The sequence below is a fragment of the Pavona decussata genome, unplaced genomic scaffold, assembly GCF_977016875.1.
Source record: "Pavona decussata unplaced genomic scaffold, jaPavDecu1.1 SCAFFOLD_254, whole genome shotgun sequence".
NCBI classification, from domain to species: Eukaryota; Metazoa; Cnidaria; class Anthozoa; order Scleractinia; family Agariciidae; genus Pavona; species Pavona decussata.
Window position 1 is genome coordinate 6,465,543 of NW_028145657.1, and position 16,539 is coordinate 6,482,081.

At 37.6% G+C, this 16,539-nt stretch overlaps 2 protein-coding genes across 2 annotated transcripts in view; both read right to left on the reverse strand.

Annotated features, from left to right (window-relative positions):
• LOC146456831 (uncharacterized) overlaps window positions 1–12,866 on the reverse strand; it is a 42,066-nt gene extending 29,200 nt beyond the window's left edge. The window contains exon 1 of the mRNA XM_085092859.1: window positions 12,582–12,866. Within this exon, the coding sequence (XP_084948985.1) occupies window positions 12,582–12,729 (148 nt within the window). The 5' untranslated portion in view covers window positions 12,730–12,866. The remainder of the gene's footprint in view (window positions 1–12,581) is intronic.
• Window positions 1–16,539, reverse strand: part of LOC146456830 (beta-1,3-galactosyltransferase 5-like) — an 83,636-nt gene that overhangs the window by 43,398 nt on the left and 23,699 nt on the right. The window lies entirely within an intron of this gene.

The following is a 16,539-nucleotide window of genomic DNA, read 5'->3' on the forward strand; positions in this document are numbered from 1 at the left end:
TGCAAATTGTAACTGTGTATTGTGAAGAACGAGTGGGAGTGTTTCGATCAGAGGTTTGAAACATCGACAAACTGATGATATTGATTTCTGGAACTTGGAACGCATAAATTATTGCTGCTACGTGTCCATCGCACATAGTAATAATAAGACGGAGATTCAGACGCAGAAGGTGAAAGAACACCTCACGAAGGCAGATATGGAGAAGCTAAAAAGAGAAGATCAAAGAGGAGAAGTGGCACGGACGGTTCTTGCAGGCTCGGTGGCAGGATAGCGAGCTAATTCAGAGTGGATGCTTTGCTTGGTTGCGAGATTGAACCTGTGCTCCTACCCATACCATCGCTGGGGTAGTAGAGTTGTACGAGCGGCTAACGTCCACTAAGGTGTACACAGTCCACAAAACAGGTGCAGAACAGGGCGACCTCACGTGTAGACTGTGTGGGAAATCTCCTGAGACGCTTGCGCATGTGCTAGCGGGGGTGCTCTGCTCTGGCCCAGTCTAAATACCTAGAAAGACACAACGCAGCACTGAAAGTCCTCTTCTTCGAGATTAAAAGGGATCTGAGGCTAATTGATTCAGTCCCTCCCTGGTACTCGTGTGCAGTGCGCAAACCAGTCTATGAGTCATCTGAGGCATGGGATGTTCCAGTTTATGCGGAACACACCATCGTCAAGGCTAACAGAGTGGACGCTCGATTTGTGGACCACAAGAATAAGAAGGTGTGGGCTGTAGAGATGTCCTGTCCGTGGATTTAGCATCGGGAAACGGAAGTCCGAGGAGAAGACGCTCAAGTACGGGCCACCGTGATTCGAGCTGAAGAAGCAGTACCCTGGCTATGACGTTGAACAATGAAACATCATCATTGACGTGTTGGGGGGAGGGTCAAGGGATTTAGACCTGACAATGAGGAAGCTCTTTGGCAGCAGAGGTTATGACGTATTGAGAAGGATGCAGAAGGCTACCATCTCGAGTTCTCTCAACATAGTGAGAACTTTCAAAGCTACCGTCAATTGACTTTCCTTTAGGAAATAGCACAGGAGCTCAATATAGTTTTAGTATTAGAAAACTTTAAATTGTCTATTAGATTTTTATATTTTATCGCTAATTTTTTTTTAACTCGGCAGTTTTCTTTTTATAGTTCCTTCCGATCGCATAGGTTACGCTGCGCGCCCTATAAGGTTCTATTTTAGCATCCATACGTTTATCAACTGCACATAATAATAATAATAATAATATTAATAATAATAATAATGATTTTTTGAAACATAAGCAAGCGAAAATTACAGTTAATAGCCGGCGTTTCGGCGTCATCGTGACACCATTCTCAAGGCACAGTGGATAAATTAATGCGAAGATTTGGTTTCTATACTTTACAGTCTCTACAAATTAGCATATTAACAAAGGATCACAAGTTCTTCAGGTGAATACCTCTGCGCGAATCGAGTCAGTTTGCACGTTTAGGGATGGTTTAAGTTTTCTTATGAAAAGCATCTCCTTTTCGTTCCGTTTGAAACGCCGGCTATTAACTTTAATTTTCGCTTGCTTATGTTTCAAATAATAATAATAATAATAATTATAATAATAATAGCAATAAGGCAATAACAGCAAAAGTTTTGTATACTTCATCAAACTATTAATTTTACAGTCGCGGTTATACATTCTTCATCTTTCTTCATCTTCTTTCCAAAAATTTTAGAGAGCTTGAAAAACAAACATTCATTGGGTCTTTTTAGCAGCAGGGTTCAGAAGGGGAATCTGATTTACTTGAGCGGCGCTCATTCGAGTCATGTCCAAGCGGTGCTAGGAGAACAGGTCTTTGTATCAGAAAGCAGTCTTACACCACGGGCCAGATCATCATTGACGGGCGAGAGAAAGGAATAAGCTCTGGAAGACCTGAAAGTGAAGATCCTAAATTTTGCAGTCTGAAGCACCGGTTATTGATAAGCTCAGCAAAACAGGCAAACCTTAACCATACCAACTAATTTTACTAACATTTAATATTCGCTTGTTTGTGCAAATTTTTTAAAGATCGTTGTTTAGTTTATTTCTGTACTGATTGCTATATATATACACAAGTTCGCATCGAAATAGAACAATAACGACAGAAAAAATAAATATCAAATATAGGAAGCTATAGGAGGAAGTACCCGTCCTGAATATTTACCTTCAGTATACATACATTTATTATTTTGATATTTGATTTTGGACCCCCACTCACATAATCATGTAGCTTAGAATGCCTCTTTTACTGAAAATGGGTTTTTGGGTTCAAAAGGATACCTTACTACCTTGTATAACAGGTAGTATATTTATTCACATGAAGCCAAGTATAATTTAAAGTTTAATTTTGAAGCGGCAGTGTATTTTGCAGAACGCCGAATGGTGAATTCATAGAGGCCCTTTTATGGAATGGCTGCCATAACAACAACTTAAAGCTGTCTGCCAGTATAACCCTAGACAGTAAAGAGAAGTGCTTAGACCTAAATAACTTCATTTGTTGCTTAAAGGGGAAGTATCATGGGGTTTAATCAACCTCTTTTGTTAAAAATGGTGAAATAAGACCTTCACTTTGCTACAAAATAATTCTAGAACTATAAGAGGAGAAAAATCAACTCAATTCTTGACCGGAACGACTCGTGATTTGTTATAGCAGATTTTCGAAACAAAAATACGAGAACTTGAAAAACATTAGCCTAATGTTTTTCAAGTTTTAATCCTTTGCAACCTACTCTGTCCCTGGCCATAGGTACTAATCGACAGTTTTCATGCACTGGGGTGATAATTTATAACAAACCTAGACAACTATTTTTTTGTTTCTGTTGTCAGACAAACATTTTGGGGTTTTGAAATTACATCAAATTTTTGTGTTACTTCCCCTTTAATGCTTAACTGTCATAGGTAGCATAAAATGCAACATTCGGCATTCAGCAAAATACCCCTGCCGGTTAAGCAACAAAAAATATTATTAAGGTCTAAGCACTTTTCTTTACTATCTAGGGTTAGGCCCAGTTCAGACGCCGAACTTTTCATGAGCCAAACTTAATTCAAATTAAGGTCGGCCCAAATCACGAAAATCCCGCCTTTTGATTCAGACGCCAAACTTAATTTACTTGGAGCACAAAGAAATCGAAATGTTAGTGTTTTTTTTTTTTTTTTTTTTTTTTTTTTTTTTTTATTTAAAATACGTCATAATATTTTATGCATTAGGTTCGGCTCATGAAAAGTTCAACGTCTGAATCAAAGCCGTTCCAAAGCCGAAATTCCCGACTGAGCCAGGCGGGAAGAACGGCTAAGCCGTTCCAAATTGAAACAGCCTTTCTCAACTGATTCAGACGCTGAACTTTTCATGTACTTAATTCGAGGTATTAGGTTCGGCTCATGAAAAGTTCGGCGTCTGAACCGGGCCTTAAGCAATTCACCAATTTAAAGCAAAGCGTGTGACACTCCGTCCACTTCTAGTGCTGCACCTTTTCTTAGCCGGCAATTGTCAAGTTCACACTCGCTATCATCACTCTCACTCTCACTAAACATCCCCTCACTTTCACTACACCATGTTTCACCCACAACGACAGTGTCGTCTCCATCACGATCATGATCATCATCGTCAGATGTGTGTTTGTTAGCTTGTAAAAGACGCTGGCCAGGCACTTTCATTGTCTCTGTAATGTCTGTCCCCTTGCTTCTTGTAGTTGACTCAGGTTATTATTAGCACAATCTTTCATTTTTCAATTTTTTCTTGTATGGAAGGGAGTATTTTTTTTCAAGTAAATGTCAAGTTCAAAAACATAAAGAGATTTTAACCCTGTAGTCAATAGTAGTAACTCTTTTCAATTGTAATCCTTGTTCTCGATTTCGTCGGTTCTCGACGGTTGCTTGCAACTGATTTCGCAAATCTTTGAAGAAATGGAGATGATTTACATGGTCCAGGTATATTTTAACTAGCTCCACAGAAGCCACAAAGGTACAACTGTACACTATAGAAGAAAAGTCTGTAATTTCTTCCACTGTGTTCAGCTTTCCTTCATTGAATGATTTTTTTTATTTGCGCTCTTTAATTTGTGCCTTAATTTTTCTTTATCCGGGAAAGGGGCGTGGAATTCTGCCCATCATGGAGCCAGCCAACCAATTTTTTGCATGAAGCGCACTGCTGCTCTTTCTTAACCTTGTAGGACTGTCTTTGATAAATTCCACGTAGAACTCTCCAACGTCATGGTAATCATTTAAATAGCCACAAATTCAAGCAAAATAATATTATAGCCAAGGACATGTTTTTCTCTGAACTTTCTTATGAAATTATGATTAGCTGGGTACTGTTGAAAAAGAATGCCTCCTCTCTCTCTGTTACAAATGCCCTTATGTAATCTGACAGAACAGGTGCATCTTCAATGCGCAATGCTATGTCCCGGGGCTATGTCATGACCAACCTTCCATGCATTTCTCTCTATTCTTTATCTTCGCGATTTTCATAGTCAGCTAGTCATAGCCATCGTCTAAATTTCTTCGTCTTATTTGCCATGAAAAATATTCCCATTTTATAGAACTGCTATCGATAATGGCTAGCATCTCCAACTGCAGAATTAGTTCTTTCAGCTTCCGCCTGGCCACTGTCTTCATGTGCTCGATGTATCCTGATGCGGTAATCATTTCGGTATCTCGGAACCTGACTTCATCAAACATTATCTTAATTAACTACTGCATCATAAATACTGTACATGCAGTATTCATGATATAGATCACATTAAAAAATGGCTACGATTGTATTTCATCTCCGGAAAAATTGATTTTTAAAGAGAATCTATTGGTATGTTAAAGAGAGTATACAGTTACAATCAATTTGTATGATGACTAAACATTTATTTCAAAAAAGAAGGTAGGGGGCTAGGTCAATGTAACTATTTTAATTTACATGGAATATTAGAATGATTCCTTGGCAAAGCAAACAACAGCTATTTATATAAATGTGGTTTATAACATAAAACCACTGCATTCAATATGCAGTGGTTTTGAATGTCAGCCTTTATACCATTTAAATTTTTAGTAAAGGATTTTTGAAAGTAAAATTTATTAGTTAATTAAAATGCAAATGTCATGAAATTTTAAGACTCCAGAAATGCTTGTATTTTCCATTTTAGAAGAGGTTTTAAAGTTAACAGGGGTGATAGGGGGGAGTGGGCATGGTATTTTACCATGGTTTGGAAGATAGCTCATTAGGGGGGGGGGGGGGGGGACAGAAAAAAATATTAATTTTAGAACATCATCGGGTGGGGAGGGGCTTCCAAAATATGAAAGGGAAAATTTTATAAATAATCATAGGCCCCTATATGCATAAATTATGAACCTTCTCTCAGGAGTGTTTTAAGATCTGCCACTGCCTAGGCACAAAAGCCATGCACAGAGGGTGTAACCTTTTCTGGTAGATTAAGACCTTGTGGTTTAGCCGTAATAAAAAATAAATTGATGTAACCTTTTTATTTACAGTTTACCACCACAGATCATGACAGAAATTGTGATTAAAACACTGTATGGCTCAAGAATCACTTTGTTAATGGCAGTTTTTGTTGAGGCAGTTCTTAAACTTGTAAATTATGCATTCTTGTTTGAAAGTTTCTGTGCACTTTCCCCATCAAGGGATAGATCCAGTTGTGTATTAAATTTCTTACCTTTTTATGAATGTTTATGATGGCAGGAACCAAATAGAATAGGCACTTACTGAGCATGTAACATTTTTCTTCAGCACTAAAGATTTTAATTAGTTGGCAAGGTAGGGCTATTGCTCTAGCATGGTGTGAACAACAGAGACTGGTCACTGGATGCCTTTGCCAAGCTGTATTTATAAGCAACAGAGCACTGTCACTCAATAATTCTTATAACTATTCAATCGATAAAGAGGCTTAACAAAAATATGCTGAACAAGGGGCATTCCCTGTATACGTTTCCCATCACTCACTAATAATCTGGAGAGGAGATGGCTGATATTCAGGCCATGTTTAATGCAACCAGACCCAGGTGGCTTCTGTTGATAACTGTGTTTACAGATGAAAGGTCAAACTTCTCATCAGCCATCTCTTTTAATTAAAAGAAAACGTTCAAACATGGTAGTGAGTAATTAATGAATTATGAGAATTAATATCATCAGTACAGGTATTAATTTTTACAGGGCAATCTCAGCTATTTGAACCCTCAATTTTTCGACACTCCAGATTCTTTGAACAAATAGTTGTTAATTCTCTTGAATTTGCCTCAGTCAGATTTTTACCTCCTGTTTTTTTAACAAAATTCTGTTTCCCTTGCAGGTTAAAAACAATTTATTGGTATTCCACTGTAGTGACTCAGTCATCACTATTATACAAATGTAACTATACCCCAAGTTAATTTTTTTCTTTTACTTACTTTTGATTACACTACAATAACTGTTTATTTTTCATGGGTTTTGTGACATCAGTGACCAGTGCTACAGTTTTCTACATCTTATCACATAGTCAGGTATACTATTCTCAGTAACATTATTATTATTATTATTATTATTATTATTATTATTATTATTATTATTATTATTATTATTATTATTATTATTATTATTATTATTATTATTATTATTATTATTATAACATAAGAAAAAACACTAATATTATTTTCCTTTTCCATTCTGTCCACTGGGTTTACAGGTGTATGTAAAATATTCTATATTTATATAAGAACAGTTTAAACCACTGATTGTTTTGAAGAAGGAAGTAATAAAATGCTTTTAATTTGCATTATTTCAAGCAAAATATTAGCCGTACATTATTTTGTGAATTCAGAAGAGGACTATTATATGCACACTCAACTCTCTTTAAGCAACTCTTGCACCTTCCAATTTTTTTTCTTAGAAAAACCAGATGATAAAAAGTAAAGTAAGGAATATTTTTACAGAATGCTTATTAAAATTAATGATACATGGTAGATATCTTGCTGAGGAATCACAGTTATCAACAGATGAGGTGCTATCGTGTCTGAGGCTGCAGCGGTGTAGTGTTCAGCAGTCTGATGGCTTCTTCAATTGGGATATTGCTTGTAAGGACAAAAGGTTAATAGGTTGAAGCAAGGCCTGTACTTAAACTGAAAAACCAGAGAATAAAATCTGCAGACAGAGTGTAAATTTTTGTGATGAAGAAAACTGCTTAATTTTCTCCTCAGTATTACCTCAGTAACGAAATGTGGTCCATGCAAGGTAAAGTAAAACTCTTTGACTTTGGCAAGATTCAAATCCATTACCCCTGGATTTTGATCACTGATGGACCAAATGTACTCACTCTAGGGCAATGTGAAATTTAAGTGGTTTCCTTCTCACACAGAAATTTACACTCCAGAGATAATTATCTGATTTTCCAGCTGTATAATCAGCACTGAACAGCACAAATTTCATTATCCCTAGTTAATTGTTGTTTTACTTCTTTACTTTACTCCAAGTGAACTCTCATGTAGCAACGTGTAAAAAAACTGCTGGGGATAACTGACCCCTTTACTGCCTGATGGGTTTTTTTGGTAAAGATTTTGACAGGGACAGTTGAGGATTTAATTACCCAAGTGTTATTTAATTTCATGTCAAACAATTTGCTCACTTTAAAAACCAGGTACAGAAAAACATTTTTTTTCCTGTTGAATAAATTATTAGACTTACAAAATTGATTGCATTCAACAATTACATAGAAAGAACACACTCCTTACACAGATTGGAGTCCAGATTTATTGGGACAACCAACCTTGATTGCTATGAATGAAAGGATCTTGGGACATGAATCTGGCACCCCCTGCAGATTTTCTAGGGGCAGATGATATCATCACTAACTTGGCAAAGGAGGGAGAACCAAGGATCAAGGTCAACTAATGCACTCTCTAATCCAGTTTTGATTGTTACTAGTTTTCATATATAAAAAGCAGCAAAAGGCACAAGTGAATGTCACGTTGACTTTGCAACATCAAGAATAAGAGCCAGACAATTGCAATTACTGCTGTGGTTTCCCTAAGCAAAACATGATCACTTTGCACTCTCAAAACAAAAGAATCAATGTGATTGACAGGAAATTATGAAAGGTTCATGTTTTTCCTATCCCTTCAAACATAAATGGGAAAATTATACTGCATTCTTACATGTACATTGTAGATCAAGAAAGACATCTTGACTCTCTAGTAAATCAATATCAAAGGCATAGAACTGAACACCTAGTTTGAGATTATACAGAAACCAAAATAAACAACTTTATGTGTACAAGAATAGCTATCAACCTGGGAAAAACAGAAATTTTTAAAATGAGCTTTCCAATCTAATGTATTGAATTAATCAGCTACAAGTACAGTATTTCAAAGAAAATAGAAAAATGACACAAAGCTAACTTGACTTTAAATATTTATCCTGTCTTCAAACATCTCCAATGTGCATCTCCCTCAAATAGAACCTAAACATCAACAAAAAAAATCACTCAATTTGACCAGAAAACGATAAAATTTAAAATATTTTGAAAATCCCCATGATTAATGACTCGTTTTTTAATTGGTCCCCAGTTTGAATATTATGTAATGTAACCGACCACATGCATAGGCGTACGGGCTGGGGGGGGGGGGGGGGGCAAAGTTTGGGCAACTCAGATATTTTGGGCGGAAAGAGAAATTTGGGCAAAGCCAGTTTTAAAAGAAGTCTCTGTGTTCTTGAAAAAATTCATCAGGGGGAGAGCGGGCGTCTAATGAGTGACTTTGCGCATTTGTCGCAATAATCAACACCTTCCAAAGCCTATTTAAGGCTTCTGACACTTTTCATGCTTTTCAAGTTTTGATAAAGATGGCTGACAGTCAACGAAACTGTCAGCATAAATAAGACTTTAATATAAGACTGGCTATGTTGTAACAACATTTAAATCGACCAGTCTCTGTGTTTTTGCTTTTTTTTTTTCGAAGAGATAGATATTTTCTATTTTAACCTGAAGTCGGCGTGGTAAAGCCAGTTAAAGACTACAATCGACCACTCTTTTTTCGCGCATTAAACTGTGAAGAAGACCTCGCTCACCCATCCAACTTTTGCTTGTTTGTATCTGGAGACTACGGCAATTGCCGTACAACATTGTTTGAGGGGAAGGGGGCTGAAAGGACAAGCGACGGGAGCAAAAAGGGATCAAAGTGACAAAGTAGGGTGTTAAAAAGGTGAATGTGTCAACAATTTTGGCACCAATTGTAGTTACATTCATACGAGACAGTTGTTGGCAGCACTTGATGAGTTTCTGGTTATTAAATAGAAGAAAGATCCTCGCAGTTAGTATGCAACTTAAGCACTTGCGAAAAGAAAGCCTAAAAAAATTGAAGCTTGAACGGGAATTGAACCCATGACCTCTGCGATGCCGGTGCAGTGCTCTACCAACTGAGCTATGAAGCCAACAGCGAGCTGGTCATATTGTGAGTTCGTAACCCGTGAAGGATGAATAAATGAATGTAAATATATCAAACATGTATTTTGAACTGCGGATGAAAGCCGGATGAAATAGAAGAAAGATCCTCACAGTTAGTACGCAACTTAAGCAGTTGCAAAGAGGCTGCGAACCTCTATTTAATCTTTTATCCGCCAGGGCACCCAGACAAACGCCATCGTGTCGCCTTCAAGCCCTTGTAGATGAACACGCACAAAGACAAACGCACCTGCACCTGAATCGCACCACCGTGTTAACACTTACTATGTGTCCATCGACAAGATGCTGTCCGAGCTTGAGCTCAGGTTGAGCGGAAATGACCAGGAAATACTCTGTGCTTTGGGAACTATCCGGCTGTCATAGTGAAACACCTGATAAAGAGAGCTTCTCCCGCGTTGCTAAATTTTACAAAATCGATGGCGAGATTCTGGAAACCGGGCAGAAAATTACGCCAGTTTTCGTCGTGTGCGCGGATTAGGCTACAAGACTGTTTCAGAAATGCTGGAGACAATGCACAAGAATGATCCATATGATATGTTTCCAGGGTTTTCTAATGTGGTATACATTGTCCTTGCAGTGTTACCTATTACATGGTGTTCTGCAGAACGATCATTCAGTGCGTTGCGTACCATGGGGCAACAACATATCAGTACTGATCGCACTTATTAAAATTGAAAGAGCATGTACCAACTCTGTAGTCAACAATGATATGGATCATATCATTGATATCTTCGGCCGTAGAAATGGCAGAGACAACTATTTCTTTTAACGTGTTTTATGAGCTCATACGGATAAACTCATATGTAAGAATATTTTCTCTTCATATGTAGGCCTAATGTTAGTGCATCATATGACCCTCGTTTCTTTTCGACTGTTTCTTAAAAATTGGGCAACTTACGAAAATTTTTGGGCAAATGGTTCACCCCCCCCCCCCCCCTAGCAAAAAATAGCCCGTACGCCTATGACCACATGAATTCATATAACGACACTGGCCCACTATTGTCCGTATTTGCTAGCAATTTTAACATTATCTTGATTCAACATCAAAGGTTTCTTTTAGAAAATTGCTCCCTCTAGTACAAAGGTGTGCATCAATACATAATTAAGCTTAAGTTGACAAAGATTTGAATTTAGTCCTTACCTCCTAGATTGACAGAGCAGTCGGACCTTTTGCCTTTCGCCGACACAGCAAAACCTCTTCTACTTTTGACATTTATCACACTAAAAATTTTTCTTCAACCCAACAAATCTGCTATAGAACGGAACATTTTTCACACAGTCGCGCAGGATAAATAAGATGAGACGTAGGAAAACTTCGATCGCCTCCAAATTTGAAAACTTCTGCAAAGTTTCCTAGCGCTTAGAAACATCCTTGATCCACCACGCTGATTAGATGCACCATCCTAATACAGGAAGACGCCTAAACACTGCTAATCTCTAGAACAAAGCAAAGACAACTAAATTCTCCTATTCGGCCGCCATATTTGAACGACGAATCTGGGTACTAGCAATCTTGGTTCCTACGCGCGGGGGCTCTGGGGACGAGATTGGGGCAATTGTCTAAAAAAATGCCCTCTGTTACGACAAATCAGCATTATAATTGTACCCTCTGTATTACATTGTTATTGTTATTGCTGATGGGCAGTTTGTTACGTATGCACTAAAAGTATATATAACTGCAGAAAGGATGAAGAACTGGTAAGGTTACTAAGTTCATACGATAAGCAGATTTCTATAAATGCTCTGAAAAAAATCGGAGCTCCGCTTTTAGGCTTGGCTAAATATATATATTATTCTATATTAATAATTGTTCTTGTATTACCATAATTTTTTATTAAGTCATTCTATAATATAAAATTTTGCTAAAATAATCTAATCTAAGTATTACTCTCACTGTTTTAAAAAAATAAAAAAACCCATCTGTTTTCATTTAAGAAATATGACAGCTCTCAATTAATCCTCCACAAAGGGTCATTACGACACAGTATATGTTCTTGAACTAGCGTGAGGTCCGTATTGGAAAAATGTTGGTTGTGTTTTTTTTTTTTCAAGTTTTAAACCTGCAAAAAAAAGGCAAGACCAACATATTTCCAATATGGACCAAACAATCTACAGTAGTTCAGTAAGGTTTTTATGATATAGGCTTTAGCATTGTTGCTTTCAGGTCTACGTGAAACTTGTTTATGTTCTTAGTCTGGATAATAAAATTCATCACTCGTAGTAAAACTCTGACATGATGGTTTGAACAGTTTTGCAGGACAGGAACAGGTTTGAACAGCAATTTTTGCTTTGTTTTTGTCAAAGTTGAAACACTGCTCCGTTCAAATGCATGTTGTAACACGAGCGGTCCATCGTAGCAGTATGTGTAGGAAAATTCAGACCGATCAGGAGCCAATTGCATTGCTCCATTTCAACACAGACCAGTTCACTATTTAATAACAATATTATAAGGATTGACTTTAAATGATCAATTGACTGGTCTAATAATTGACGAATGTAGTCTTTGAATGTCATGTAGAATTTTTTTGGACAACCAATTTAGCTGTTATGTATTATGTAAAAAATGTATTAGATAAAAGTTAAGTTCAGCAGTCATTTAACAAGCCACTATATACATTTTTAAAGTCATTTGTAATATAATGTAACATTAATTTTTACTTTATTTCAGTAAATAATCGTCTGTATAGTCCTCTTTTGCGATTGAAAACAATACATAATTTATCTCATTCCCTAATCAGCAGCGTTGTTCATTGCCGTGAAACCAGGGGCATAATAAAAGTTAAAATTATACAACTTAATTAAATTGCTTCTATTTTATTTTGTTTGATATGGTAGAATTGGTCTTCTCTCAATCAAGCCATAATTAGCACTAAAGTACCTTAAAATTTGAATACCTGGAATTTGAGTCTTTGGGTTGCTGTTACGCAACTTACATTGTGTTGCAATTTTGTTGCAAGGTAATGCAAGTTGCACCAAGAGATGCCCAATAGCATTAATGGGATTAATTATTAATACCAGCTCTCATGATTCCGGATTTTGTGAAATAAGGTAGAAACATAATAACGGAAAACACAAGAGCTACTATGACACTAAGCAGTAATGCCAAGTATAACAAAACCTTACATATTGTAATGACTAATTGATGTGACCTGCAGACGTTAAAGTCTTGTGACAACTGTAGTTCCTCGATTTCCAGTAGTTTGGTTCTGACGTAATAAAGGTGGGTGCTATCAAAATGGTGTCCAAAGGCAATTCTTGAAGCCCAAAAACAGCTTTCATGGTAAGTGATATTGTCATTGAGTTGAAAGCCAGGTATTGTCACGGGCTTTATCTTGCTTTTGTTAGTAAGGAGACCCATATAGGCATCTTCAACAGGGAACACTCTCCGCCGGCGCATGACCTGGAATAAAGCTGGAAGAGCCGTGGAAGATATCACATAAAAAGGTCCAGCGGAATATGGCGGAAAACGTTCTTCAGGGTAGCAGTCTAGGGAAACAGTGTTCTCAAGCTCTGTGCCGTTTCGTCGTCTAACTTCGACACCATCTTTGTAGACATATCCACCGTAAAAAAACTTGCCATTTGCGTATTTCCTCAACCATGTAATTAAATGCGGAATACGAATGTAAACATCGTCATCTGCCTTAAGGATGAAGCGTGTTTTAAATTGCATGTACGCCCAGCGAAATCCAGAGAGAACTTTTATTATTAAATTCAGGTAGTTATCCGTCGAGTTCAACACCAAAATGTCGTTGTTGAAGTGAGCCTCGCGTTGGACTTCCAAATCTATTGCTGGATCATTGCTCGTCCCGAGCAGAAAGACATGTTTCCATTTCAGCGAATTTATGTTTCGCACATTCATTAACCAGGTGCTGCGAATAGCATTTCTCTGGTCCAGAAACGACGTTCTTCCAACTCCGGAAATAATAAGAACAAGCAGAAATAAATTATTCTCCAAATCTGAGGATCTCGGTTCCACAATTGGCGTGGCGAACGAGAAATTGAACTGAGAACAACTGGAGCGAATCATTGGCAACACAATGGAATCCTTTATCTGCGAGGTGTTGCTCGCGCTCGAGAATAAATTATCGTTGATATTTCTGGATTTGCTACTATAAATCCAAGAAATTCCACCAGTTCCATTCTTATTCGAAGCATTCCCATCGAGATTTAAATTGTCCTTTGCATAGATAAACTGATCATAATGGCGACTGTAGTTCCTGGCTTTGTTGTTCCGTTTCGGAATATAAAAGCTTGCTAACACAAGCAGCTCCACCCCAATAATGACAATCAGGGTAAAAAGCCGAACTAGCTGTCCTCTTCTGTTCGTCCGAGAGACCAAATTTAACACTATTCGACGACACACCGTCTTCATTGCTTTCGACTACATGTATATTAAGATGCAAATTAAGCTACTAGCATACAATATAACGCCAATGATCTGTCATGAGGTCGCTACGCTCCTATAAAATTGCGCAAATAATTTGCCATTAATTTTGAAAAAATTAATTGAAAAAATTATGATATGGTTCTGGCGAAGCCAGGAGTTTAGCTTCTCGGCAGCGCAGCGCGGTAAGATCCGCGCGAGCAGGGGCGGAGAAGCGTTAAAAACTCCACGGTGACGGCTGGTGGGAAGAGGAGCGAAGCGACAGTGGAGTCACCGATATTTAATGCTATCATTTGATGGTTAATTTCGTGATTGATTTTTATGTATTAAGCCCTTTCACTGCTACAAGGACGTACTGAGTACGTCCTACTCAGTACGTCCTAAGTTACAGTGCTTGTGTTAATAAAACCGCACATAGTAAAATCAATCAAACCGCATATAAATAAACTTATGAGGGCCTGGTAAAGACTGGTACATTTGGTGACAGATACATGACCGAAAAAACCTACAAGATTTGTTTTTCTTGTCAACTGCACAACCTCGTTCCCAGGGACTCTCCTCTTCACGGCCCAGGGAACGAGGTTGGTCAACTGCAAATTATCCGCCATCTTGGATTTCCACGTGTGGTTTTTGGGTGAATTTTGTGATTACTTCATCCTTTTCTCGTTTGAAACTTACAAGTAATGAGTGGTACACAGCTGACGATGTTCTAAAGAGGCTTTGGAACAATTCTGCTGATCCGTAAGACATTTTTGGCAATGAATTTGACGGCCAAAGTGATGAAGATTATCGCGACGAGTCTGGTCCGCACAGACTGGTGATTAAAATCTGCGAGTCAGCGAGCCATGCGAGCCAAGGTGTGAGCCATGCGAGTCATGTGAGCCGTGCGAGCCATGCGAGTAACGCGAGTCATTCGAGCCACAGTACAAATGTTAAGAAATTTTATTTGTTATATTACATTCACATGAGAACAAGAACAAGAGCATCGGAACAAGATGAATAAAATCGCAACATTTAATTCTTACAGTAGGACAACGCAAACCATCACAAAGACGTTTTATGAATCAGCCAATCAGAAGCCAAGTTGAAAACAATCAAATACAACTGTAGGTACCAATTTTACTTCCGGCTAAAATGCCTCACAATGCACTGAAAATCGTCAGTTGGGTATTTTTTTTAAAAGGAAAAGTGTATGTAAGTGTATGCGCAACTGTCACCCTCACTAATTGCCAATCAGAAAAAAACCGAATGCAACATGTTCAAGCTACCTCCCCCTCTCTTATGCAATATCCACGGGCTTTAATCCTTACGTTTTCGCTTTCTTCGGCACTTGACATGCTATCATTGCCATCACCTTTTTGTTCTAATGACCCCAGAACCCTCTCTGCGCTAAGGGAAACCGTTCACGAACACTTCACAACCGACGCCAAATGTTTTGATCCGAAAGAATAGTGACTCGCAGAATACATCGGGGAAAGGGAGGGGGAGCTAAGGAAGCGAAAAAATGAGGGAGTTCGGGGCCCTCCCCTCCCATTCCCCGATTACTTAACTCGGCGCCTCACTGCCCGAGTAAAAGAACGTGAAGAATTTGATAACGCGACTGAAAACTGAACTCGTGCCGCCCGAGTACAAAAAACGAGACCGAGAACTTAACTCGTGGCCCGAAGTCTTATCTCTCGGCCTATCGCGACCCCAAAAAATAAAAAAGAATTTGATAACGCGACCGAAAACTTTATAACTCGCGCCGCCTTACGGCCCGAGTAAAAAATTCGTCCAAAATGTTCTCATGCAAATGTAAATAAAACAAATAAAAATTCTTAACATTTGTACTGTGGCTCGCATGACTCACGTGACTCGCATGGCTCGCACGGTGGCTCGCATGGCTCGCTGGCTCGCAGATTTTGCAGACCCGTCGGCACAGGGGTAAAAAAATGGCCCGCAGCAAAAGGGTTAAAATATTATAAATTTCATTATCAATATCAAAATTAACATATTGATCTTGATAGAGCATCTGATTATAACAGTAACCATAATCACCATTTAGCAGATAAAAAAAACCATTATTGACTAAAATAGTATATATATTTGTTTTAAGCAGCATTAAATAATTTATATCGCCACGTTCAATTACTTCAATCGGTTGTCCAAAATATATCAGATTTATTGTTTTTGGACTTCTTGAGGCAAAACATTGTAAGATCTTTACAAATACAACAACCTACTATTGTTAAAATTTGATCTCTTAATGAAGGGCAACAATTATGTAATTTAGATTTATGATATAGTTTTTTGATTGTTGCCTTATCATCTCCTGTGATTTGGATTAGCTATGTAATTTTTCTCCATGTCTTTATACAAATATATAATAACATCTCTTTAAGCCGTTTTCAAAAAAAAAATTCTAAGGTCAAACCGAAAAAGACTTTAAAGAGATGTCGATATTATATAGTAAAAATGGAGAAAAATAATTTCACAATCACATTCAAAACCGAAGAAAATAAAATGGTTGATCCAGATTATATGTTTATTGATGATGACTTTGAAGTTAATTTTGAAGAAAGAGATTGGGATGGAATAAAACAAAGATTATTTGAGTTGAGACATTATTTATTTTTTCGGGTAAAAAGAAAACTTGCCGGAAATTTTTATGTTGATGGTAGAATAATATCACTTTGTAAAGAATGTTATAAAAACGAATCTTTAGATAAACAATTTATAAAATC